The sequence below is a fragment of the Melospiza melodia genome, chromosome 4, assembly GCF_035770615.1.
Source record: "Melospiza melodia melodia isolate bMelMel2 chromosome 4, bMelMel2.pri, whole genome shotgun sequence".
NCBI lineage: Eukaryota > Metazoa > Chordata > Aves > Passeriformes > Passerellidae > Melospiza > Melospiza melodia.
In genome coordinates this window covers 16,999,035-17,026,880 of record NC_086197.1, presented here as the reverse complement: position 1 = coordinate 17,026,880, position 27,846 = coordinate 16,999,035, and the positions used below count along the sequence as shown (strand labels likewise).

The 27,846-nt window shown below is 41.4% G+C and overlaps 1 protein-coding gene across 6 annotated transcripts in view; it reads left to right on the top strand.

Annotated features, from left to right (window-relative positions):
• The window catches only part of DENND5B (DENN domain containing 5B), a 105,814-nt gene that overhangs the window by 42,509 nt on the left and 35,459 nt on the right, over positions 1-27,846 (top strand). For 4 of the 6 annotated variants that reach the window (XM_063154050.1, XM_063154047.1, XM_063154049.1 and 1 more), the window contains exons 2-6: positions 1,394-1,459; positions 6,063-6,172; positions 11,231-11,897; positions 23,165-23,352; positions 26,551-27,084. In XM_063154050.1, the coding sequence (XP_063010120.1) occupies positions 1,394-1,459; positions 6,063-6,172; positions 11,231-11,897; positions 23,165-23,352; positions 26,551-27,084 (1,565 nt within the window). The remainder of the gene's footprint in view (positions 1-1,393; positions 1,460-6,062; positions 6,173-11,230; positions 11,898-23,164; positions 23,353-26,550; positions 27,085-27,846) is intronic. The other 2 variants (XM_063154051.1, XM_063154046.1) reach the window with 1 other exon arrangement.

Sequence of the window (27,846 nt, the reverse complement as noted above, 5' to 3'; positions counted from 1 at the left end):
ATCAAACCAGAGCCTGTCCTGGAGCATCTGGTTATACATTGTTTCATGGTTGCTCTTTTTCACTCTTTCTATTGCAGAGGTGCTGGCTGCCTCTGTGGAAGCTCAGTGCCAAATTCCCTTTGAATTAAAATCTTTAGGGGAGAGCTGGTAGGACAACCTGGCAGAAAGACTTGTAAAGGTACTGTGGATATGGGCCATTTAGCAAAAGGCATCTCTCTAGTTTTGACAATTTCATTTCATTTAATACTTATGCAACTTTTCATTATAACTTTGAGCTGTTTGAACTAAATTACTTCAGGCATATGGGGTGGAGAAACATCATCCTGAAGATTTGAATGTGGGCTATCTTCAGGTGCCTCCTAAAGAAAATGGAAAATTATCCTATAATACATATTCACATCTGAAAATCTCTGTTGAAGGAACTTTTGTGCCCTCTGCTGAGCGTTGCCTTCCCAAAAAATCTGGCCTTGGCAGAACTATGTGTGTCCTCTGCCCTGGTGTCTGGATTGACACTCAAGTAGGAGGTTGTAGCAGAACCACTCTGAATTTACACCTAGAGAGTGAATCACCAGAGAGGTCACTGCTACTGCCGCTTTAACATAGGTGCCAGCTCTGTAAAAAGATTGAACTTGAGGAGGATTGTGTGACGCCTTTGTGTGGATGTGACCTTTTTTTGACACAGAAGTGCCAAGGCATCTGTGGAAACATTTTTGTTTGTCTGCAGGAGATGAGCAAGCCAGTTAGAAGAAGCCTCAGTTAGACATGCTAGCAGGAAGCTCTTCCTTTAGAGGTGGTAGCTGTTGCTGGAACACATTAAAATTGTTCATCCAAGTTCTAAACATAGCTTATTTATTCGAGTCTTAGTCTAAAAACACCCAGTTATGAGACAGAAATGATGAATAGAGCTATTAGGTAACTTCAGTAAGTCCTGAAAATGCAGTGGAGGATTGAAGGTGTAACAACATAGCTAACAGTATTATACTATATAATACTCCTTGGGTTTAGTTCAACACTAGCTGAAGGACTGATGTGTTTTTTCCCCTGATTTTCTCAGGCTCTAGAAGGGCTCAATATGTGAACAAAGATGTCTTTCACAATAGGGAAACTGTAAAGCAGTGTGTTGTTTGAAGTACTGAGAATTTAATCTTGTTACTAATTTTGACAAGTATTTCTGCCATGTCTGTCATTGCATTCAACACCTCTACAGTAATCCAGTCCTGGAAGGTTTTATTTGTCTTGTGGATTTACCCTTTGCCAGTAGTGGGGGGAAGTGAGATTGTGAGGGGGAATATTTAATGTCTGATTCATGTTTTTTCCCCTTCCCCAGTACATTGTATATCTGTTCATTTTGTTCATACTTGCTTTTTTTATTTCTGTTTGTTATGTTGTGTAGTCTTGTACCAATATCTACAAGCAGATCTCCATGGCAAGAGCTCAGACACTGCAGACAAAACCTCAGGTAAAGAGGGGTTAAGGTTAAAGCAATGATCAGGACCTCTCTATTTCTTTATTTTCAGTCTTCTAACTCCTCTTGAATCAAATTGAAAATCACAGATCCAAATCAAAACCAAACCTCTTGGATTTTTTAATTCTTTTACCTAATTTAAAACAATATTTGGAAAATTTTGTTCTATTTCTTGAAGCTCTCTTGGCAGATGTGGTTCTCCAGCAAAATCCCACTAGTGATGTCAGTATATTGTCACTATATTGGTGGAGAGGAGACTGTGCTGGATCTCTGTGCATCATAGACTGAACAATATCTTGCATGAGGCCATTTTTACAGGATACTTACCCAGAAAACTAACAAGGCTTAGTTGTGTGGATTTGTGAATATGGGGAACTGGAAGGCTCAGCTCCACCAAATTCTGCTACAGAGACACAAAGTTTCCTGGCACCTCAGGGAAGCTTATTTTGCAGTCTAGATTTAAACAGAAATACTGGTGAGGTTCACATAGACACATACCCCCAAAAATTCTAAATAATTTAGATGTATTGATAGGGTACACATCCCCCCATAATTTCCTGCTTAAATATGATCCATTAATTCCTTTACATATTGGCATATAAAAGGAAAGTTAGACACTGCCTTCCACTGTGGTGGTGTTCACACCGGCCCCAGGACGAGGGAAGAGATGAGAATCTTGACTCCATGTTTCAGAAGGTTGATTTATTACTTTATGATATATATTATATTAAAAGAAAATTATATATTAAAACTATACTAAAGAAAGAGAAAAGATTTCATCAGAAGGCTAGCAAAGGAAAGGAATAAAAAGGAATGATGATAAAATCTTGTGACTGACCAGAGAGTCTGAGCTAGCTGGGCTGTGATTGGCCATTAATTAAAAACAACCACATGAGACAATCACAGATCCACCTGTTGCATTCCACAGCAGCAGATAATTATTGTTTTTCTTTTCCTCTGAGGCTTCTCAGCTACTCAGGACAAAAAATCCTAACAAAAGGATTTTTCAGAAAATATGTCCATGACACTCCTCCTCAGTCCCCCAAAATCCACTACTGTCTTACAAACAACTCAGATTTTAAACCTTTGGAATGAAAACTGTTGTGTCTGCCTTGTCCCAGTCCTCCCTTTTTTATCATCTCCATCCTCTGCTATGAGATTGTGAGAATGTGAAGTCAGAAATAAGAGCTTTGAGTTACAATGTCCTTGAACTCTGCTCAGCCTCTCCCTGCCACCTTGGCATCCTGGGCAGGCATGGGAGAAAAGCAGCAGAGCAGTTCTGCACTACTTAAACTAACCAGATCCCGAGCCTGACAATTAACAGCTTGCTTGCTCCCCAGCCAAGCACTGTTATTCCTGTGCCCACATTGTTTTCTCACTCACACATTGTGTATTATTTGCTTCTTGTGCAGGGTCATCCTGTTATTAAATGAGCTTAACAAAATTCCATCTGCAGGGAGAGGCCATAGCTGGGTGTGCTGAGCACTTTTAACTAGAGGAGGCTGTCACAGATGTGGTCACCATGAGCACTGTGCATAGCTGTGTTCCTCTAAAGGAATAAAAGATATTTTTGTTTCTGTAGTCACAGGCATTCCTGTCTGTGTTCCAGAGCCTGGAAGGAGTGACAGATAGCTGGCATTCCCTGGACCAGAGGGTGGAAGATGCCTCTGCCTATTTGGTACAAAGCTTTGTGTGCCTCTGTCACTGTGACAATAATTGAAACAGATCTGTTTAAACTTGAAGATCACTACATTTTGATGTAGGATCACACTTATGAAAGTCATCATGATTAACGGCTTCATGACTGTAGCTGCATTTCCCTAGTAAATCTGTCTTTCATCCAAAACACAGATCAGGCTTGTCTTCTAATTTTGAGCAATCTTTTTGTTTTGAAATTAAATTAGCACAGTTTTTTCTTGATCTAGCATCCATTGCTTCACTATTTGCTTTTCATTTGAATCTAAATGTCCCTTTAAAAGCCAGCTCCTTAAAGGAAGGCACAAGTTGTTTAAGAGCACCATTAACAGGATGGAGTATCCAAATGCAATGGAAGCTGAATCTGACATGTTTTACACAATATTTTTAAGTACTTCAATTTTTTTAAAATATCTTGAAAGCAAAAGGATTGACTTCAAACCAAATTTTTTAATTTGCATCTGGGAGTTGTGCTGTTTGCATGGGCAACAGGCATCAAATACAATGTTCCTGTCCACATAGTATTATCTGGCCATTGGTATTTTAGCAAATGGATTCAATTTGCATTTAATACTTGGTTCACTTTAAATGTGCCTTGCTAATCCTGTTTGGAAAGTTAGCAAAGAAGCACTTAGAAGCGTGTGGGAGGTTTAATGAAAATTCACTGTTCATTTAGAGTACCAGCTAAGTGAATTCTCTGTGCCAGGTGTGACTCAGCAGTTCAGAGCTACCAAGGCTGCAAGGATCAGGAACCTTTCAGTCCAGATCCCTTCCCTCATGTTTGCCAAGAAGGTTCTGCTCCCTATGGTTCTCTTCCAGCTGCCTGTCAGTGTGGAGCTGGCTGTTGTGCTCCATGCTTTTCATCTGGTTTTGCTGAGACTTGGGCTGTTTCCTGCTAGTTTGGGCAAATAATGGCATTTCACCCTCACACACAGGCTGCTCCTTCACATCCTTGTATTGTTTTTTTCCGAATTTATGTGTCTCCTCTTAAAGCTTGCCCTCCTTGCCTTTCTGTGAGGCAGCTTTGTATGGTGGGTGCAATGTCATGTCCTCTCAAACTAATGACAGGTTGATTTTACTCCAGTGTGGTGTCTTGGCTCTTTGCTTTTCCCTCATGATCACTGATTGAGAGAATAGCATTTTCTCTATGTGTGTTTTACCTAAAGTTTGTATTTTTCTTAAACTACTGGAATGGTAAAATGCAAACACTGCTGAGACTCTACGAAGGTAAGTTGTTTGTGCCATTTATTTTCCTGGATAAAATGAATCCAAGTTGTCAGCCTACAGGGATATTGTAATTGCTGGGTTTGGGCTGATGGATTTCTTAAAGTAATACTTATACTTGATAACCAAAATTTTTTTTTCTATTTTTTTGTCATGAGAAAGGAAACCATTAAAGAAATTTAAGCTTCAGCAGTCACTTACTGCTAGCAGTAGAGAACTTCATTAAGTCATCCAGATATTCTCTTCTAACTTTTAGTAGAAGCAACCAAATAAATTTAGTATTAAATACCTGCCTTTCTGCCAAGTCACAGTTGTAAGGTAAACTCTGTCAGATGTGAGAATGATTGAAGACCTAATTGGGAAATAACCTCGTGCATATTTGTTTGATTATGCAAGCGTGTTAATTACTGTTTGATTCTAAGAACTAAAAATGTTGCTGAGTATGTCTAGGTACATACCTGGAGAGAAAATTTTTGCTGGCTTTGCTTGGTAGGATCTTTATTTTGTGACATTTTGGGAAATGGTGGATGACACTGTGTCTTTAATGGCACTGCAAAGAGCTTTTGGACCAAAATGAGAGGTTATTCTACTGCCATGTTCTGAAAGAGAGAAATGGTCACTGGTTTTGGTGTATTTGGTCTGAACTTGTAACTGAGCTTGAGGAGGATCTTGATAGATACTCAAATCCTACCATTAAACCTGGCACTGCCTTTTTGCTACTAAAACATATCCGTAAATGCCACATCCACATGTTTTTGAACACTTCCAAGGGTGATGATTCCACTACTATGATGCTGCAATGTGTCTAAGTCTTGTGTTCAAAATAAGTGTTGTATAAAAATAACAATATCATTAAAATCTCAGAGATTACCTGGGAAGGAAAGATTTAAAACCCTTTCTCAGAATGCACTTGCATATTAGTGCTGTTTGAAGAGATGGCTTTGTGTGATAGTGTAATAGATGGTCATTAAATTAATAAATTTTAAGAACTCCTTGGTTTGATTACTGTTTTGCATGCTGTAGACAATCCAGTGGGGAGAACTCCAATAACAACATCACTGTGAAATGCAGTATTTGTATGCTGATAACTGGATGCATTTCTGCCTGAAGTCTGATTTCAGTCTTCCTCTTTGCACTTGCTGGATTCTTTGTGTGGAGGATGTATGTCCTTGAAATTTGATGTAGAAAAAATAAATGTTTAATTTTCACATGATGTAAAAAATATCATCTATAATGAAGGCTTGCATAATTTATTATAGCCAAGAGGTGCTCATATTTTTTGTTGACCTTAAAGACAGCTTCTGACAAACTTGAGGGAAAGTGCTCTTTAACTGACTAAGTAAAGCTGTCTCTAGATACTCAAGCTGTTGGAGAAGGTCAAGAATCCAGTTGATTGCAAGGTGTTTTTCTGTAAAATTTCAGCAGTGATTTTTTTCTCCTGACAATATATTTTCATTCTTTAAATACTAAAGTGGAAGCTGTGTTGCAACTGCAGTAAGATTTTGTGGGAACGAGGGTAAAGTCGGACTGAATGGGAATCTTTTCTGTTTCTCTTTTAAGAGTAGTACCTCTGAGAGTCAAAATGTCCATCAGATTTGATTTAAAAAAATAAAACCCAAGTCACCTCTCTCTGAAGCCTCTCTGCTGTTTCAAGTAATTATTTCTTCATTTGTTGCAGGAGAGAATTTCGACCAGAGTCCCCTAAGAAGAACCTTCAAGTCCAAAGTTTTGGCTCATTATCCTCAGAACATTGAGTGGAACCCCTTTGACCAGGATGCTGTCAACATGGTAGGTAGAGAAGAGCTCTCTTCTCAAATGGTTACTGACATTGTCAGCTCTGGAGAGGTCCCTGGGTTGTTTCCAGCCAGCCCTTGTGATGCTCTTGTGGCTCTGGTGCTTCTGCTGGGACCAAGGGCACTCCCTGGGCATGCTGCATGGAAAGCTGCAGAGGAAGAGGTGTTGTGAGGACACAGAATACTTCCAGGCACAACCAAAGCAGAGTGCTGTGTTCCCTCGTTCGTTCTGAGTGTGCTGTGTGATAAAACAAGTCCCAGCAGCATCCCAGGGACTGGCTGAGAAGGGGTTGGGTCACCTAGGATACCTATCCCCAGGTAGGAAAGGGGGCAAACCAAGGAATTTTTAAGATCCTGATATCCATGTGAGGTTTTGGAGTACAAAACACCCGGATTCTGCAGAGAGGGGAAAGAGCAATCTTTGTGCAGAATCTGGAACTTAGCTAAAGCACAGCTTTTGCTGGTCATCACTTTTGATGGCACCTCTGCACCTGTACATCTCCTGTACATCTCTTTCCTCTCAGTTATATTTGATGTGAGCATTTGTGTGGCTGAGCCCTGTGGACTGGGAAAGGAGGGGGAAAGCAGTTCCTGGAGTGGAGGCAGTGACAGCTGAAAGACTAATAATCCACTGGGAATTTTTCTGAAGAACTGGTAATTAAAGGATGATTCCAAAATCACCAAAGCACTTGTTAAGAACATAACCTGACAAAGACAATAGATATTTGAGCTTCCCAGTACAGAAAATGCCATATGCTTCTTAATTTAAGAGTAATCAATTGTTGTGACAGTAACACTGAACAATATTGTAGCTGTTTTCAAAAATGTGAGTTGTGTCTAAGTCAACATTGGAAAATTAGGGAGGGCCTTCCCCCAGTCTAGGTTAGATGAGCTTTGCATTTGAGGAAGGCAGGACAGCACATCACCTGCTTCAAAACAGAGTGACCTTATTGTGTGGTGCAAGTAAGAAGTCAGGAGAATTTCCTGGCCCTCACCCAGCAGATGGAGAGGTGGGGAATACATAAAACCCACATTAAGTTGGCTTTTGCAAATGCAAAAAATGCATTTGGAACTTCCCTGCAGTCATGAAGATGTAGAAATCTGGAGTTCATCTTTATTTCCACCGAATTTTATTTTTAGCTTTCTGACAGATATTTACAGGAAAGCACAGGAGCTGGAAGCAGCAGTGACACAGAGAGCTGGTACTGTGGCACTGCACTTGCACAGAAGGGCAGAAATGAGCCTGGCCTCTCCCTCTGCCTGCTGACAGCTGGGGATTTCTGTCTCCTGCTTCCAAATGTGCTCTGCTGGAGTTGGGGTGGTATTTGGGCTGGTCTCCCCATCAATGTGGTGATAGAGAAGGCATGAAGGATTCAGAGCAATGCTTTGTCAGCAGTTAAGATGGTAATAGCTCAGCTGCCAAGGTTATTTATGCCTTTTAGTTCTGCCTTTGCGTTGGGGGAGTTCCAGTATGAAGTAATGAGGGGTGTGCAGCAGGAATCAAGCAGCTGGAATTGCTGGGTTATTTGTCTCTCACGTTACAGTGGAGAATGTCTAATATTCATGAAGTGTGATCACAGTATTGGACAAAAATGGAATGCTAAAACCAGCAAGAGACCTATTAGAATAAGTGAACTGAGCTGCCTTGAACACATCTTTCATTTGCAATGTGTCTTGGAGAAAAAGAAAGCATTTACTAACAGCAGCAGTATTTAATGATCTTTTAAATTATCTTTTGGAAAACTTCTTTATTGTTTTGATCTGAAACATCATTTTAAGTAATACCCACCTCCACAGAATCTCTTGAGGCAATTATTGGCCTTTCTGATCTTGCCTTGCTGTATTAATTCTGCCTATGTGTTTGCTTTATGTGAGCTTCCAGAAGCAATTTTCCTCAGAGAAGAAAATGCATAAATCCTTGAAGGGTAACTTGTGAGAACTCTGTTTGCTGGATGCCTAAGGAATTTCAATTGCCTTCTGGAACCATCCTGTTGTTTTAAAAATAGTCCCCTGAAGTTCCAAGCAATCAAGCTGGAAAGGTGTCATGTTTTCTCTCTGTTTCAAAGTATATGTCAAAGTACAGAGTTCCCTTTAATAGGAAATTGTCTCTCCCCCTGCTTCTTTTTGTGATTTTTCCCTGCCTACCCTCACCACGTTCTGTGGCCATTCTGCAAGTAAATGTTGTACCAAACTAAAGTTCTCAGTAAAGAGATACAGAAATTTTTAGAATATGAGTTTCCTATTTTAGCCCTCTGGTTCACCAAGGTATATAAATCTTTGCTGTGTTTCTGAAACTCGAGGAAGCATTATCTGTTTAATGTCTCATGTACTGAAATAAAAGAACTAGAGGTTCCCCGGTGGAATTTGAAGGAGCAGGCTTTAACACAAACAAAAGCAAAGCATCTTTCTCTCCACCCCCTCGCCCACAGTGCGGGTTGGGTATGGAGCTGGCTGCCACAGAATGTTGTGAACATGAGAAATATGTAGAGGTTTAAAAAGTGAAATGAAGGATTTAGTGGAGAAGAGGTGAACCGGTGCTGGTGAGAGGGGACCTTTGGATCAGAAATACCTGCAAATGATGATGGCTGGGAGAAGGAGGGAGGGATTATGGGGAGTGTGTGTCCTGCCTCTGTACTTGGGGAAAGGGTATCTTCTGCTCAGGACTTCCAAGACTGATTATGGATTAGCCGATAGCTCTTTATCTATCCTGGTGCAGCTTCCTTTTGTTTTTACAAACCACCTTGGTTATAAGCCTTATTGCAAATCTGGTGTAATTCCACGGTGTTGTGCTGATGGATACCTTTAAATACAAATAATTAAGTGAAAGAAAATCCTGTCCTTTGATCAGTAATCTTGGATAGTTTCAGTGTTTAGACAAAGATGCAATGCAGGTGACTGACTGTGTTCTCAGCATTAGTGAGCCAGATTCATACCAGCAGGCTAAAATTTCACCCCCCTTAGCACATCCCAAGCTTCTCTCCAACACTCTCCTGTGGCATGTGTGACACAGATGAGATGGGAAGTGATTGATGTCCGAGGCACTAAGATGAAAGTTTTCATGCATTAACCACAAATTCAAAGCTTTCTGTATTGCTGGAAAATGATTACAGGCTTTTGATCTTAGCTTCTTAAGTGACTTCTGGTCATTCCTCCTGTCTCAGTTCTTCCCATCTTTTATTTTTTTCTTCTGCTTTTTCCTGTGTCCTCTTATAGGTCTAACAACAGCAGGAGTCTTTGGGCCAAGGTTTGCAGCCAGGGTGTTAAAAGGTCAATATTCTGCATATGTCAAGTTGCGGCTGAAACTTAATGGATGGGCATCCCTTTGTGTGTGCTTACCCACTACATAAAGGACGAGGGAATAATGATTAAGACTTGGAGGAAATTTATTTAAACAGCCTTCTGAAACAGTCTCAGCTGATCTGAATTTCCCTGATGCTTATCTGTGCCTGATTGTATTAGTATATCTAATTTGCTTGTCCAGGTATTTTTCTGTTAAGTGAAGAAAATTTAATCTCTGATAGCATTGAGATTTAAGCCTATGATTTCAGCCTGGTTGGCTTTGATAAGGCTTACAGCCATCATTGGAAGCCCACATTCTAGAAATAAATTTTTATTAAGCTAGCCTGCCAAAAAGTGAGGTTAAGAGAGATATTTATTGTGGAGAATAAATTTAAATAAAGTGTGAAACAAGAATTTTTTACTACTTTATTGGAGAAGCCTTAACCATGGCACTGCTGTTAATGCCTCAATAAAAAAGCTCTTGAATAAAAATGTGACTGCTCTTCAGAAATAGTTCAAGCTGCAATTTCATGGTTTGTGTCAGCAAAGCCCATCAATTGAATTAAATTCTTCTGCCAACTCCAGGCTACTTATTTCCTTACACGTTACCTTTTTGAGCAATACATAAGAGCTGTCCTAGATAATTTAGGGGCCTGATAGCCTGTTGTGGAGTCTGGACCACTTGCCTAATTCCCAGGTTTACCAGGCTCTTGAATGGTCTCTGCAGGGTGCACTGCTGAAGTTCAGGGTAGGATGTGCCTGAATATATCTAGTTATTTCTTCCAGCCTCTTCCAGCGCCAGAAGAATTTATTCCTGCTCAAGGTGAGACATTAGGGGATGCACTCAGTTGTGCCTGCATTCACATACTGTGGTAAAGTTGGCTTCTACTGTTGCCTTTTTTGAAAAGGAACACTTTGAAGGTTCTCTTTCTCTTCTTTCCTTTTATTTCTTCAGATGGTACAAATAAAACTATAGTCCTCTGTTTATAAATATACTTATTTAACTAGAGCATGAGCAGTTTCCTGCTGATGCACAATTCAAACGAGTTTTGCTGGATGTTTGTTATTTTGTGTTAGATGGTTGATAGCATTCCCAAAGAATGTCTGAAAAAATGCCTTGATTTATCACTAGGGCCATGCTTCAGAGAAACACCCAGTGTAGCAGAATCACTGCAAGGGATTTTGCTGAGTGGTAAATCAAAAATGAGGCTTTCATAGATTTTGGGTGTTTCCCTCCCTGCCCCTCCTTTTACCCAGTCTAAGCTATTTAGCACTTAGAGAAGAAAGTAAATGTAATAGCTGCCAGTCAGCTGGGGTTTGGTTTGTTTGTTGTTTTCTTCCCCCAGAAAATTAGGGAAGATCAAAGAATTCCAAGAAGTCTATGTAATTTAAATCCAGTGGTATAAGATGCTTCCTTCAACTCTCTGATTTTAGAGTACTGTGGGCATATATATGCAAATGAGAGCAGAGCTGGATGTTTTTATGATGCTTAAATAAATGGCACAAAGACCATTCAGTAGTGAAAACAGTTTCAGCAAGTAATGAAAATGAGTTGTAATGACTTAATGGATGGATTATTTTGGAGGGTGCTTTCCTTTCTTCAGTCATGTCTCCGTCTTAAGTAGCATCAGTGATTTTGTTCTTGGATACTTTTTTTTTAAAGCTAAGTGGCTTGTTGTGATGCAGGGGATGAAAGAATGTGCCTGTACAGCAAAAATAGCAAATCAAAATTGTGTCTTAGGTAACTCTGTCTATTTCTTTTCTCCTCTCTTAGCTGTGTATGCCCAAGGGGCTGTCGTTCAGGACGCAGGCAGACAACAGGGACCCACAGCTGCACTCGTTCATCATCACCAGGGAGGACGGCTCCCGCACGTACGGCTTTGTGCTCACCTTCTACGAGGAGGTCACGAGCAAGCAGATCTGCACAGCCATGCAGACGCTGTACCAGATGCACAATGCAGAGCAGTACAGCAGCGTCTGCGCCTCCTCCTCGTGCAGCATGGACTCCCTGGCCAGCAGCATCGACGACGCCGACGCCACGTCCCTCGCCAAGCTCCAGCGCTACAACTCCTACGACATCAGCAGGGACACGCTCTACGTCTCCAAGTGCATCTGCCTCATCACCCCTCTGCCCTTCATGCAAGCCTGCAAGAAGTTCCTGATCCAGCTCTACAAGGCAGTGACCTCCCAGCAGCCTCCACCTCTGCCCCTGGAGAGCTACATCCACAACATCCTCTACGAGGTGCCGCTGCCGCCCCCGGGCAGGTCGCTCAAGTTTTATGGGGTTTATGAGCCCATCATCTGCCAGAGACCTGGCCCCAACGAGCTGCCCCTCTCTGACTACCCTCTGAGGGAGGTCTTTGAGCTGCTGGGCCTGGAGAACCTGGTCCAGGTCTTCACCTGTGTTCTTCTGGAGATGCAGATCCTTCTGTACTCGCAAGGTGGGCACTCATCCAGCAATGTCTGTTTCCAGCAGGCAGTTCCTGGGCAGCTGCAGCCACAGGAGCTTGTAGCATTTCATGTTATATGGAGCTAAGGTTGATTTTTTGAAATGTGAGAATGCATTGAAAAAATGAGAGAAATGAGTGTGTCCTAATGAAAGCATTAAATATTTGTTTCCTCCAGGCAGTCTAGGTGCTGCTTGTTTAATTATGCATTGTATTTATCACTTGTGGCAGCTAGCAATAGAATACATTTGATTATTATCCTCATACTGCCCTTGATCATGCAAGACAGCATGAAATTAATCCTGTCTTCTTCAGAAATACCAGCAGAAAATAATACATCTTGCAGAAGACACTCTTGCTGCTACTTTGTTTTTCAAATTTCAGCAGCATATTGAAGTCTAGTGTAATTTCCTGCCTCCCATACGATTGATATGTTCTTGTTAAAATATGGTTTTAGCACTTGGAGGCTAAATATTTAATGGGTTTTGAAACTGAGTGGAACTACTGGCCATTCCTTTTTAGTCCTGCTTAATGTATTTGGCAATGTTGCTGACAAAAATGCAGTTGGTCAAACATTGGCAGAAGTTGCTTGCACAGAGCCTGTCCATGTTCCATGTTGAAGTGTGCCAGCAAGCTTTGGAAAATCTGGTTTTGGAAACATTTTCTCTTATGGTTGTGTCTTTCTGTAATAGTGCAACACTCTGCTGCAGGTTTGGGGAATCCTGACTTAGCACTGGGCATGCTTTGGGATGTTACACTGCTATTACTGTTTCCTCTAGGATGTTGGTTCCTGTCAGTGTAGCCCTGGTGCTTTTGGATGTCCAACATGTCAAGGTCAAGTTTTCCTGCTGACTTTCAAGGGGACATTCAGACTTTTTGGGTGTTCCTCTAAGTCTCACTGGAAGCCTGTCCATATAATTTGTGTTCTCAAATGGCATCTGTGATTCTGGCCCTAAATTAGGAAAATGTGCGTCAGGGAAAAATTTTTCAGGGTGGGAGGAGTGGTTTCATCAGAGGAGAATGAAAAACCTGGAGCCAGGATGCCTTTTAGTGAAAAGAGGAAAAGATGCTGAATACCTAGGCTTGTCAAGAGAAGTGGTTTGAGCAGCAGACAGCTTGAAATGGAGCGGGCAGAGAGGATGGGAAATAGTCTAAAATGGCTTTGGGTAATGAACCTTCAGGTTCCAGAAGGGATCACTTGGGTTTGTCATATAAAAGAAAAGGTCAGGAAGTGTGTAATAGTACTGCTAATAACTAAATGAATGAGAATGGGGAAGAATGTTCAGGGAGGTGGAAAAAAGGTAGTTCTTCTGCAAATGACTGAATTCAAAGGGTTGATAGTTCTTTGCAGGGCTCTCTCCACATGGACTCCAGGGGTTTGCTTTAAGAACTGAAAATGAAAGGTTTTATCTTCTCTCAGTTTGAAGTGTGAGCAGAAATCCTGCTGTTAGTTTTGATTAGGCTGCTTTTCCCCTCCCTCCTGCTTCTCTGTGTGTGTGTGTGCAGTTATCCCCTTTCTTCCTCAGTTTGAATCACGCTGCCTTTGCCACTTTGCACTGGGGTTTGATATTAAACAGCAGCACCACTGAAATGCCTCTCACCCATCCCTGCTCATCAGTACCACCCTGGTCCCTGCTTATAGACTCACTGAGAACGGTTTTGTTCTTTTTTCTTTCTCACTGAAAGATAGCAGCATTAGGAAAAAATGTGCTTGTCAGGTTACATTTTGGCAATATTTTGTGCAGGTAGAGAGCAGCCTCTATATGCCTTACTTTTGTAATAGTCATTGAGACAGATAGAAAGTATGTGCTAAATAATTTTGACTCAGCCTTCATGTCCACCGGAAGTTTGATAAATGTTGTTCTTCCAATTACTGCTGAAGATTTAAAGGTTTACTTGGTTTTGTTGGTTTCATTGTGTGTATGTTTGGTTTTTTTTTTTAAGAAAAGTGAGATAGTGAGAAGTAATCCTTTCCACCCTTCAAATTTCAGAATTTTTTCTTCCCCCTCTCTTATTTTCTATTTGTGAATCTAGGGATGTCCTTGACATGACTTCTACTTGCCTACCTAATATGGACACAATCTGATGGTGCATGGGGGAAAGTATATAGCTGTGTTAGGGAAATTCTGTGATTATGTAAATAGCAGTGTAATGCTGATTCCCAGAGGTGAGGAATGTGGAGTGGAGGGCAAGTGCAAAGCCTCAGTTTTGGCATACCCTGATAGCTGAGTGCTTGCCTAATTGTGCACTGAGGCTTCTTTTAAATGTCAGTCTTTCAATTCCTGAAAAAGAAAACAGCAGCCATTTTCCAATTTGAAGTACAACCAGCCTAGAATGTACCAAAATCTGCTTTCTTCAGCTTTGGGATTGTGATGTTTTCGGGGTCCCCCATGGCAGGAAGGAAGTCATGACTCTGACTCCATATTCTTAGAAGGCTAATTTAGTATTTTATGATGTTATAATTAAGAATGCTATACTAAAACTATACTAAAGAAGAGAGAAAGGATACATACAGAAGGCCCAACAAGAGTCTAATTAAAACTTGTGACCCTCTCCAGAGATCTGACACAGCTGGATGTGATTGGTCATTAAGTGAAAACAATTCACATGAAACCAATCAAACAATGACCAGTTGGTAAACAATCTCCAACCTCATTCCAAAGCAGCAAAACACAGGAGAAGCAAATCAGGTAATTGTTTTCATTTTTCTCTGAGGGTTCTCAGCTTCCTAGGAGAAGAAATCCTGGTGAAGGGATTTTTCAGAAAATGTGATGCTAACATGAGATCCAGCAGGGAGAAAAACTTTTTAAACTCCCTACTTCTTTCAAGGCGAAAGATGAAAAGGTTTCAGCTGACATATCTCTTGTTCCAAAATAACAAATGAGAGAGGCATTTTGCAAGTTCACCCTTCTTTGCTTTTCTGCTTTAAAGAGAGGTGGACTCATTGGACTCTGTTTCCAGAGGCCTGGTCTTGCTGCAACCCTCTCAAACTCAACAAGAGATTAGTAGAAGATCCTCTGGTTGCAATTTCAAGCAAGACAGCATTATTTACACGAAATCACAATTCACTGACATCATCATGTAATACTCAAGAAATCAGAGCTGGAGCAAAACCTACTTCAGTTCACTAAACTATTTTGGTGAGAGCTGCTGTTAACACATATGGGAAATGTAAGCTGACTTTTTTGTGGTTCTCCTAGACCTGTTGGAAGGAAGCTTTTTATTTAAGCTTGTCAAAAATTTAGTTCTTCTATAGAGTAAAGGCTTCTTTTGGAAAGTGGAGTGAAAATATAAATTGTTGCACAACCCCAACCATACAAAGAAGCCCAGCTGATAATAACAGCAGTGAAAGGCTGGCACAAAGGTTGCACAGAGAGTGTACTGGCTTTTCTGAAGTGTTTTTTCTCAAGGGAACTAGGAGTTGAGGATGAAAAAGTTTATTTTTAACCCTGGGGCATAATGCTTCCAGCAGCCTGAACAAAGGCATCTAAGTCAATGAAGAGGTGAGGGTGTTGGGTGACTTTATCCAGCTTGGCCTGGATGTGTTCCCAGCGTGATACAAGAGTGTCTGGCACAGCTCTGCCTTGGGGACAGGAGCACTGAGTGGCTGATTGTACCATGGCTGCTACAAGTCCTCTTTGGGTTTCCAGTTGCACTGATGATGGTGTGTTAGGGGTGACTGGTGCCCCATCACTTGGGAAAATGCAGGGATTGCAGTGGATTGTAACTTCACTTTACAGCTGTGGTGGTCGAGCAGAGGGCTGAAGAGAGACTGGCAGCAAAGAATGATGAGCTCATTTTTGAAGCTGCTTTGTTCCCTTGTATTTTGGACTGCATGGCTGAGTAACTGGCAGAGACCTGTGCTTGCACCAAGTCTGAAAAGATGAGCACTTACTGCTGCTGGAGACTGTGTGGACTTCCAGGGAGTTAATCACAACAGCTGCTGGTGGGAAGTGCCAACTTTGGTCTGCAAAGGTGGTGTGGAAACCTGTACCTAAATCACCTTCACTGTACGTTAATTCCTGCAGCTTCAGGTTCTGTGTATAGAGAATATTTTTATTCCTTCCTTCTGCATAAAGGTTAAATAGGGCAAGTTTTCAACATTTGAGCTTTGAAAACCAAGGGGAGGGATTAGATATGCTTTCTCTGCAATTCTTCAGGGTGCAGTCTTTGCAGTGCTCTTGTAAGTGCCCTTTATTCAGAGCACAGCTCTCCCGTGCAACTGTGCAGATGGAAGGTCTTGCTCATGTCCACTCTTCAATAGCTACTACAATTTCCAAAGGATAAGTAACAAAACATCACTGGTGTGGGATTCCTGCTGGAGAGAGATGAATTAAACTGTCAGCTCTGTGGAAACCTCAGCAATCCATTTTGTATGTCTGCCTTTCAAGGGATTTAAGCATGAGAGGGAATGTGTGGATGAGACAGAGATAAACTTCTTAGAGCTTAGGCTGTTTCTACTCATTATAATTTTGAGCGTTTTCCAAGTTGTTTTTTCTAGGGCTTGAGTAATTGTTCCTCCAAGATGGAAATATTCTTTACATTATTTTTTTTTTATCTTAGAAATTGCAATACAAATGACTATGCATATATAAAGTCATTGCCTAGAAAGTGTAGTGTCTGAAATATCTTTCTTATGAGGTCTGTTTTGGGGTAGATTTTTAAAAACTAATGCATGCATAATGTGTTTGCCTTTTAAAGTGTTTTTACATCAAATAGTTACATGGAAAACCTTTGCTCTTCTACTCATTATTTAAACAGCTGCCCTCCGCACTAATATTCATCCAAATCAATGGAAAGCTATTGCAGAGAGCAAATTATATGGGGACAAAATCTGTGTGCTGTGGAAGAGACCTGGGTTTATGGCCTCAGTAGACCTACACTCAAAGTCTGCAGTGCATGTTTCCCTGGGAAAAGGACAAGTAATTGGGTAGAAAAATCAGAGAATGACATATAGTCTTCCTTCTTAACTTAGGTGAAATGGCAAGATTGTTTTTTAATTAGAAGTTGCTCCTTTTTGTTGGCTGTCAGTATGACCTGAAAAGTGAAGCTTTTAAAGCATTTTGAAAAAAGAAGGATCTGATTCAGGTCTGTGCCACAGCCCCACTCCTGTTTGTGTTCACAGTGAGCTGTAAAGGAGGTAGGGCCACTGTTTTAACGGCACACACATGCACACCACAACCTTTCCACTTTATTTTGTTTTTAACTTGGATCTTATTCTTTTCCACAATGAGACATCTTTACCTTTTCAGAATGAGGGGAAGAAAGTTAAATTAGACCTTTGCATGGCAGTTATGGCAAATGCCAGATAAATAACATGGCAGTCTAAAGTGATCATGACCAAAGTTGTTCCCTGGTGAACTCTTGTGTCCTCCCCATCATCTTGCTGCTGCTTAGGGAGCCTGTTCTGCCCCAGCACCATGGGAGAGAGCAAGGGGCTCCCTGTGTGCTCAGGAGCACCTTCATGTGTCCTGCTGGCACAGACCTGTCAGCCTTGGCACAGACTTTTGCACTCTTCTCAGAGATTTAACCATGCTGGCAATGGGAGCTAATTCTTGGGATGGCTCTTAATCATAAATTAATTCATGCTGAGCCACTGATGGCAGGCTGGGACATAGTTAAATTATACAAATGGAAATGTATTGAAGCAGAAGCTTTTTAAATTAAGCATTGGCCAAAAAGGAAGAAGGGTAGGAACTGGCCTTGGTGAATATTAGCCCTGGGATGTTTCCCTTGGGGCAGAGCTGAGCCCCAGTTTGAGAGGCTAATTCTCCAGGCAATTACATGCAGGCTTGTCTTCACCCTTCTGTTTAAGAAAATATGTATTTTCATATTTGCATAAAATGCCCTCTGCTTTTATCATAGAACTGATGTGCTGCATCACTCCCTGGTGAATGCACCTTTCCTTTGGGGTGCCAGGGGTCATTTCCTCAGGACAGGCTGCTGGTCACAGCCCCAGGTTATGGCACCTGCCCAGGTTCCCTGAATGCAGCACTGCTGCAAGGTGATTTCTGCAGTGAATAAACATTTCTTGCACCATTTTTGTGTGTTTTGTCTGAACATCTCTTGAAAGTCACCAGGACTGGCTTGTCAGTTGTCACAGCTGCCAGCAGGCAAATCAGATGAAAGGTGGAAGCTTCCAGGGCACTTTGATGTCTGTAGCCCTTGTGTGTGCTGCTTCTGTGGAGCTGTTGAGATCTGATTTGAAAACTTTCGCTTTCATAAACAATTTTTGTCTCTGATGTGAATTTCAGATTTAGTTTTTCATCTGCACTGTGCTTTATATAAACATTACAGATCTGAAGGTACCCAGACCCAAGACAGGTCTGGTTTGGAGCTGTTCTTGACTCATACACAGAGCTCAAAGGAAAAGAAAATACTTTTATTTTCCAGTTTTTCCTACATACCTGACTCATCTAACTCATATCTTGTTACCAAAAACAAAAAAAGGCAGTTGCATAAGAATTACTTATAATACTTGGACTGAAGAGGTAGCATGTGGAAAAACTATTGGTCACAAGAATGCTTTAAAGCCTGTTCAGGTGTTTCCCTCTAAAGAATTAGCTTTATTCATTCAGGTTCATTGATGTTTTTCTTTTCTCTGTTGTTGGTTTGCTTTATTTTGTTTAAAGACAATTGTTTTGTGCATATTGATAAGGTGCTCTTTGAGAATACCATCTGATTATCGTCTTCCAGGATGCATTTTTAAATATGTGGCTTTGCAAAGCTGCAGTTATCCTTTATGTGTGTTCTGAAAGCAGTAGAGCAAAGGAAGTGGTGTCCAGGTAGCTCATCTCTTCAAGTGCTTTCAAAATGTATGTAAAGTGAGACTTTGAAAGGAAAATAAAGAAGCAGTCTATTTTTAAAGCCTTGGATTGGATTTAGAGGATCCAGGCTGCGACTCCAGCTCTGTGGTAAGCTTTCTGCCCTACCTTTGGTAGGTTACTGGAACAGAGAGCTGGAAAATGGCCAAGTTGCGCTTTCATTGCGAAGGCTGGAGGTGTTGAAACTGGAGTAACAGTGCTCTGTTCCCAGCAGGAGCACCATTTCTGGGGAGAATGAGTGTGTGTGCCCTTACACATGCCTTATGCACAAAGTTCCTGTGACTGGGAATTTGCTGAGAAGGTCCCAGGTGAAATCCTCTTCCGTTTGACTATGATAAAGATTTGAATCTGTTTTGGAGGTAGAACCTATATGTGGTCTTAGCTCTTTGGTGCAGGGGTAACACTGATGTCTTTTTGCCTTCTCAAAGGATCTTGGTTTTGTTCTGCTGCAGCATGGGAAGGATTTTGAGGTATTAGACTTTTGTGGCAGGAAAAGTAATTTTTATGTTGAGCTTTGTGAATTGCTTAACCTCTCAAAGATTCTTTCCCCAGTATGTATAATGAAGAGAAGATTACTTTGTTTCTTCAGTCACTGCTTGTGTTTTAACTTTAAGATCTTTGGGATAGATATTTCGTACTGATTATTGTCCTCTTATTGTGTTATGGAGAATCAACACCAAGACAAAAAATTGTCAAGCTTTGTCCTCTCTCAGAAAAACATTTGTAGGGAACTGATGTTCAAGTGCTGGAACCATTTCCATCTCCAGCAGAAAACAGTGATTGGGAATTCTACAGGAATATCCTCAGGGTATTCCTGTACTTCAGGATGTACATTTTAAGCACTATATCTTTGAGCCACATGCATGTTACCAGAGCTGGGTAAGGCACAGCTGAAGATGGTGCTGGAGCAGCAGAGCTGCCAGCCTGCAGTGGAGCAGGTCCCTGCAACCCTGGCATGTCCTGCACAGGGAATTGAGGTGCTTGGCCAGGTTCCCCTGGAGGATGGTGCTGGAAAAGGGAGGTGGATCCAGAGCCTTTGAGCTTGACTCTGCTGCTCTCTCCTTCACTTGGTGAAAAGGCTGTGTGAGAGACAGCAAACACTGCCCCACATCCTATTGTAAATGCTTTCTCACCAATGAGGGGAGAGAATGATGCATGACTCCATGTTCTCAGAAGGCTCATTTATTACTTTATTATACTATATTATATTAAAAAATACTATACTATAGTATACTAAACTAAAGAATACAGAAAGGATACTTACTGAATGCTAAAAAGATAATAATGAAAACTCGTGACTCTTTCCAGAGTCCTGACACAGCTTGGCCCTGATTGGCCAATGAGTGAAAACAACTCACAGCAGAATCCAAGCAGGCAATCACTTTTTGGTAAAAATTTTCCAAACACATTCCACATGAGCACAACACAGGAGAAGCAAATGAGATAAGAATTGTTTTCCTTTTCTCTGAGGCCTCTCTCGCTGCCTTTCAGCTTCCCAGGAGAAAAACCGTGGGCGAAGGGATTTTTTCAGAGAATGTGAATGCTACAACATCAAGCTAAGATATTCGGAGGAGATGGTTGCAGTAGAAGCCCCAGGGACCACTTTGCCCCAGGGTTCTTCTCCTTGAGCAGTTTCTCTTGGAAAACATTCTGTGAACAAATTAGAAATGGAGCTTTGAACATGAAGAGTCTTTAGAATAATTTTGGTTGGAAAAGACCTTGAAGGTCAGCTCCAGCTGTGAACCTAACACTGCAAAACCCACCACTCAGTCATGTCTCTAATTGCCATATTTACATGTCTTTTAGATGCCTCCAGGGATGGCGACTCAACCCCTTCCCTGGACAGCAGTTGCAATGCTCAGCAATCCTTTCAGTGGAGAAATTTTTTCCTAATATCCAATCTAAACCTCCCCAGGCACAACTTGAGGCCATTTCCTCAATCTACTATTTCCAGGTTGTCCTCAGTAGCCATATAAGTTTCCCTCAAATGATGATAGGTACAAGAATCTCTTCATCAAAAATTTTTTCAGGCTTTATATGATAGGTGTCTAACCTCGTGCAGCTTGAAAGTATGTAAAAAGTAATTACAGTTTGGCTTCTTTAAACAGATGACAAAAAAGTATTTACAGATTTTTGTATATTATTTTTCTGGAGGAAAATGGCACTTCCTTCTCTTCAGTGAAAACTGCTGGGTACACAAACATTTTTTTATCTGCTAATCACTGACAAGCATTGCTAGATGATAACAACCTAATCATATAGATATCAATAGTTTTTGGTATTTTTTTTAAACCAGCTTTTCTCATAGTAATTTGGTTACAAAATTTGTGCTAGTGACCATGTGATATATTATCAGTAGCACTAGAGAAAAGTCAGCTTGGAGTTTCACAACTGAATGCTCTTATCCAAAATGATCCTTGCAACTTTTCTGCCAAGACCTGTTTCTTCATGTGGATCAGGAGAGACTTTGAAGGTGTTTCACAGACTAGGATGTGCTGCTTTTTCTATTTGATGTTTTTGATCTTTAAAGCTTTCAGAGTTATAAAACGTTACGAGACTCCTGAGCCTCTCCAAGTAGGGATTATATCTTGAGTTTGTATGAGTGCTCTTCAGCAATACTGGGAATGAACATGTGTAGTTGTGGATCATTGCGTGGTCAGGGATTCATAAGTGACTGATCTGAGCTGGGAGTGTTTTGGAGATGTAACCTTGAGACTGACTTGTGTGCATGACAATAATTTTGCAGACTGACTGAATAGCTGTTAGTAAGACAAGAGGAAAAATGGTTTTGCCCTGCCTGCTGACCTTCTCCACATAGTGGCTGGTTTTCCACAGAGAGCTGCTAGCAAGGAGAATGGGTGATGCAATTTGTTGTTGTAATTTGCATTTTTATTCAAGAACATCTTCCCAGTGACCTCCTAATGGCTGGGCAGTGTCAGATGACAGCGCTTTTGCTGCTGTTGGTGTCTGCCAAGGTCTCGGGCTGGGATGTTCAGGAAATGGGAAGGGTAAAGCTGGGCTCCTCTCCAGGCAAAAGCAGTCAAAGGGACTGTAGGAAAAAGCCTTCTCACCTGACTCAGCACCAGGGGGTTCATACAGGTATCTTTCATCTCCTGGAGTGGGGCAGAGAGATGGGCAGCAACCCAGGTGTTACCCAGGATCTGGGTCTGGCCTCTGTGAGAGGGAAAATCTTCTGGTTGTTCAAGCCAGAGCTTGTGAGACTTGCCTGGCACTGATGGGTCTTGGGTTTGGACACTGCCATGCAGCTCACAAACCCCGGGGTCTTCACCTTTTCCAGATGGATGGTCTGCAGTTTGAGATTTGCTGTAAGGATGACCATCTCTTTAAGACCAGTATGTGATTTATTTATTTACATTAAAAATTTGTGCTTAATTTATCATTTATATTAATAAATATTTATATTAATAAATATCTTGTGGTATTGCATCATGCCAGCTGGATATTTGATAAATAATTTGCTGTTACCCAAATTCTGAAACATTCAGCTCAGCTGGACCAAAAGAAATTTTAATTTAAAAATAATGCACTATGTGCTTACTAAAATCAAAATATTTCAAAGCAATTAACTAGTGGGTTAAAGACAAATTTGGGAAAGTAACATAATATAAATACACTAGCTGTGCAGAATATATTTGAGAACTAAGTTTATATTGGGCTTCTGTTTGGATTTAACTTAAAAGCACTGCTTTTATGTACTTAGGGACTGTAAACTAATTCTGTTATGTGGCCAAGATAAGTCTTCTGGAAAGTACACTCAGCTTTGGAAATAGAAGGCAAGTGGAGCAGAAGCAGGCAGGCAGGAGCAAGCAAGAAACCACAGTGCTTCCTTGAAATCCACTTCTTTCTTCTCTTCTTCCCATGTAAAAATATATGCTTATTATGGAATTAGAATATTATTATCCTGTTCTAGAGACAGAACTTCTGGTATCTTTTTAATAAATTAATTTCATGACAGAATAGATCTAAATAAGGTATGAATATCTGTGCTCAGCTGTTTCTTTATGGGAGGAATGAGTTTTAACGGATTTAAATAATGTTTAAGGTTTTTAAGTTCTCTATTATTTTACAAACAACATCTTGCCATATAAACACGATTTCTGTCTTGTGAATTAGGATATTATCATCCTGTACCAGAGACGGAACTTTTGGTATCTTTTTAATAAACTAATTTAACGACAGAATAGATCTAGATAAAGTATTAATATCTATGCTCAGCTGTTTCTTTTCAGGAGGAATGAGTTTTAACAGATTCAAATAATGTTTAAGGTTTTTGAGTACTGTATTATTTTCCAAACAACAGCTTACCATATAAACATGGTTTCTGTCTTGTTTTGTCACAGATGTCCTTGCTAAACACATCTCAAAAGCAGAACACAGGGAGATAACTCAATATCTGCCTTTCTCTCCCGTGTCTAGATTATCAGCGGCTGATGACGGTGGCAGAGGGAATCACAACGCTGCTCTTCCCGTTCCAGTGGCAGCACGTCTATGTCCCCATCCTTCCTGCCTCTCTCCTGCATTTCCTGGATGCTCCTGTTCCCTACCTGATGGGGCTGCAGTCCAAGGAGGGAACCGACCGCTCCAAGCTGGAGCTGCCTCAGGAGGTCAGTGTCCACCTTGGGGGGCTGTCCTGAAATGTCTGACCAATAGATGTGTGAATTACTGCTGGGAAACAATGCCTGCTGTTGGGAGGCTTCTCTGGCACTGTGGATACTGATTGCCAGCAGCAGTGACCTAGTAGGGAGGTCTCCACTGCCCTTCTTGCTCCATTGCTGAATTTAGTGAGCACTACTTACTGTTTTGATTTCTAAATGCTTCTCTTTCTCCTGTTTGTGGTGACAAAACTGAATTTTTGTCGATTTTCCCTACATCATGCACTCCACCAGGTTTTGTTACTCCATCAGCGTCACAGTCCTACTGACGGAGGGCTAAAGAGCATTTTTCTGGGGGAAGATTTCAGTGGGTCTGGATCTCAGGCGCAGTTGCTAGATGGTGTAAACCTTGCTGGTGAGGAGCTTCCCATGTCCTGCCAGTCCCATCCCATCCGTGTCTGAGCCCGTGTGTTGCTGTCTCTTACTAGACCAGAGTCCTGGCCTCAAACAAGCCAGGCTTGCATTAATACTGTGCCTATGAACCACTTAGAGAGAAAAAAAAGGAAGGAGAGGTCATCCTCTTAATCTCAGACTGAAATGGAGGTGGCGGTGGTGGAGAGTGAAATGGAGATTTTTCTCCTCAGAATTTGATGAAGGTGATTAAAACTGCTTAACATTTTAAGCTGGCCATACAGCAGAGTCTTTGGGATATGGCTCACCTGTCTGCATTCCAGAGGGTGACTGGAACCAGAGCATGCCATGTGTTTTTAAACTTAGGTTTCTTCTTAAAATCAGTGGGAACCCCAAAAGTACCTGTTCATACAGCATTAACATCTCCTGCCAGTGGCTGTGCTGAGGGGACCTTCCTGGGGACAGAGTCCTTAAGGATTCCAAATACCTGCTCTGACTGAGAAGGCAGATGGGAACAGCAGCAGAGGAGAATATACAGGAGTGGGAGTTTTTGTGTGGAAATGGAGAGATACACACGGGGCAGGGGAAATAGAATTTTTAATAAAAGTCTGTTTTACACACTGCATGAAGGTGGCTGAGTCAGCCTTGGTGTCATGGAACTGCAAATCAAGTTTTACCTCCTGGATACAGTGACTGAAGCACATGAAATCTGCACTGGTGTGGAAGCAAGGCTGCTATGCTCCTCAGTAAAACCATGCTAATATTACATAATTGCTGTGATTTTTTAAATTATTAGTCACATGCTTTTGGTTAGCAGATTAAGCTGTCATTTTCCTTAAATTAAAATTTTAATGTGACAGTATTTAGTATTGCAGTATCGTTGGAATAACAAATATCACCAGGGAGAGAAGATTAAGAGTGGGGTGGAATCTGCCCCCTCCATGATGTTTAACAAATGAGTGAAAAATATCAGCATTTATGAATACCACAGGTCCAGCAACTGTGAGAGAGGGGAAGAAAGAAGACACATTGAACAGGAAAGATCTTGAATCTCAAATTCCTCTAGACAATAAAAAATAAAAAACCCCTCAGCATGCGAGCAGTGATGAAGTGCTGTTCACATCAGCATTCCTTTATTGTTCAGGCCAGGGGCTAGCTTTTCAAGCTCTTGCTCTAAATATAAACCATTTGTTTGTTAGAGATAAAAATTCCAACAACTGGCCATCATGCTGTCTTAAGGTTACTAATCTCCCTGCATTAACTTTAATCGTGAGATGTTTTTGAAGAGAGAAGTGAGACCAGTTCCCCAAGGGTTTTCTGAGTCTAAATCTCATTTTTCAAATTTTGTAAATGATATGCAGAGCTGAAATTAAAAAGCCTTTGAAATGAAATATTGATAGATAAGAAGGCAGTCCCTGAGCTAAAGAACGGTACTGATGCATACCACAGCTGTGTAATAGCTATGTAGTTTAATCAAATTGTTTTGTATGAAGAAATGCATTTGTTTGTACAGACTAAATTTAATACAAAACAGCTGAAGGGACACTTCTCCTTCATCAGGTGAATCCTAATATGCTTTAAAGTATCTGTGTGAAATATGATAAGTGGTAATAAACACATCCCTGAAATATCCAATATATTGTAAACATATTTGCTGTGGAATGTGTTGTCTGGCTGAAAATTAACCTCTCAAAAATGAAGGAAAACAAATAATTTGTCTTCACATAACCTGAAGATTAGTCTAGGGTGTTTGGTAAGAAGTAAGGAACGCTGAAAGTGCCTCAAAGAAGGCAGAGGATCTGTGCTAATGGCCAAATCAAGCTAACAAAGACCTGCTGCTGCCCTTTGGGTTTTCTGCATCTCTTGTTCTGCAGTTTTATGCCAGGATAAAACACATTAGAACTCAGCACCTTGGGAATCTGACCTGATTTAAGATTTTACTCAGCACAGTGCACTCAGACAGCAAATTTTAGATGTAAGCCACCATTCAGAAGATCAATTACTGTTTTTCATTCTGCTGTTATTCCTGAGGGTGCATTTGCAATGTAATTAATTTTTTTGTGGGGTTCTTCTATCCCTCCATTGACACTTACCTAGTAAAAGTATCTGCTCTGCTAGATTAATGTCTTCACTTAACTTTAATCTTACAGGCTGAGATCCATCTCCATTCATAGCAAAGCTAAGAGCACTCTCTTTAAATCTCAGGCAGAGGAATTGCCACTATTAAAAGCCTCCATGGAAACAGGGGGTCAGGGGAGTGGGGAGACAAGACAGCTTCTAGTGGACAAGATGTACTCATAGTCCCAAAGGATTTCTGTGGGACCCGCTTTTGTAGTTTTGCTTGAAGCAGCATCATCTTTCTCACTGAACATCTCATTTCCTGGTAGCTCAGCTGCAGAGGCTTCTTGCAGTTGGGTCCTGGTAAAATAAATGTGCCTGTGAGATGCAGTAATTCACACAAAGGGTATTTGCATGGGCTGATAAGTGGTGGTGCACTTCCTGCTTGGTGGTGTGTCCTTGGCTGCTCTGGGAGGGTATATGAAATCTTTGTAGTGGAGAGTTTGGGGTCTGCATGTCCTAGGGAAACAAGAGAATGCAGGAGCCTTTATTTGTCATCCAGCTGACTCTCAGCTTTAGTGAAGTCAAGAAATTTCACAGGCTAGACAGCACAGCTAAAGTGTCCTGCATATGTGTGCAGGACACATATGCATCTTCCTTCTGTCTGGGAGAAAGGGCTACATTGCAGGGGAACCTGTTCAGTGCTGAGTGTCCATTTTGAAACTTTTGTTTGTATTTCAGGCAAACTTGTGCTTTGTAGACATCGATAACCATTTTATCGAACTGCCAGAGGAATTCCCGCAGTTCCCCAACAAGCTGGAGTTTATCCAGGAAATCTCTGAGGTTCTCCTGCAATTTGGGATCCCTCCAGAAGGCAACCTGCATTGCAGTGACAGCGCCACCAAACTCAAGAACTTGGTCCTTAGCGACCTGGTGAATGACAAGAAGAACGGGAACATCCCCAGCAATGCCCTCAACATGTACGAGCTGCTGAAAGGCAACGAGACCATCGCCCGCCTGCAGGCCCTGGCCAAGAGAACGGGCGTGACCATGGAGAAAATGACCATCAGCACCCCCCTCACAGAGGAGAAGGACGGGAAGCTGTCCTGTGAGGAGCTGGAGCTGAGGGACTACAAACTGAACGTGCAGCTCCGCGAGGTTTTCGCCAACCGCTTCACGCAGCTGTTTGCAGACTACGAGGCTTTCGTCATCCAGGCTGCCCCCGACATGGAGTCGTGGCTGACAAACAGGGAACAAATGCAAAACTTTGACAAAGTAAAGATAGCCCTGTCTCCATCTAAAAGGGGGAGGGAGGATAGCTGTGTTTGTGTAAATATAGCCCAGGCTCTCTTTGGTCTGCCGTTCCTCATCTGCCTCACTGCGAGATTTGTCCGTTTCCATTACACAGGGCCAGATCTCCTGCCAGAGTGAATCGGAGCGCGTCCACTGAGCTGTTCAGAGCCATCCTGGCTTGTACAAACCAAGCTGGCAGGCTTCTGCCCAGCTCGTGGGGCTGCTCCTGTGGGCTTGGTGGACGGGTAGCAATGCAAAGTGACTTCTTTTTCTGTCTTTCATTTTTTTGGGAGGAGAGGTGCACACTTGAGATAAAGAACCAAATCTAGTCTTTCATTTTTCCTATCCTCATGGTAGAGGTTTGGATAATGTTGTTCTGAAGAAGGTTGTCACTTAAAAAGTGTTGCTTTGACTCTATTGTCGTGTATGCAAAAGAGGGATAAGGAATCTCTTGAGGTTAGAAATAGGGATATAAATAGATAGGAGGATAGCAAAAAGAATGGGAAATGTTGGGAAGCTTGCACAGCAGCTGAGTGACCCTACAAAGCAGATAGTATTCTTAGCCATCATCTTTTTTAGGTCCAAGTCCTTCTCTAAGGAAAAGGAACACCGTTAAGAGGATGAACAGTGAGGAACTGACTAAATACTGATCTGAGTCAGTTTTTGATTTACAAAAATTGCTGCCATGCCTTTTATTGGTTTGTTTGGTTTTGGCCATTAAACAGCGTAGCATTCAAAAGGATG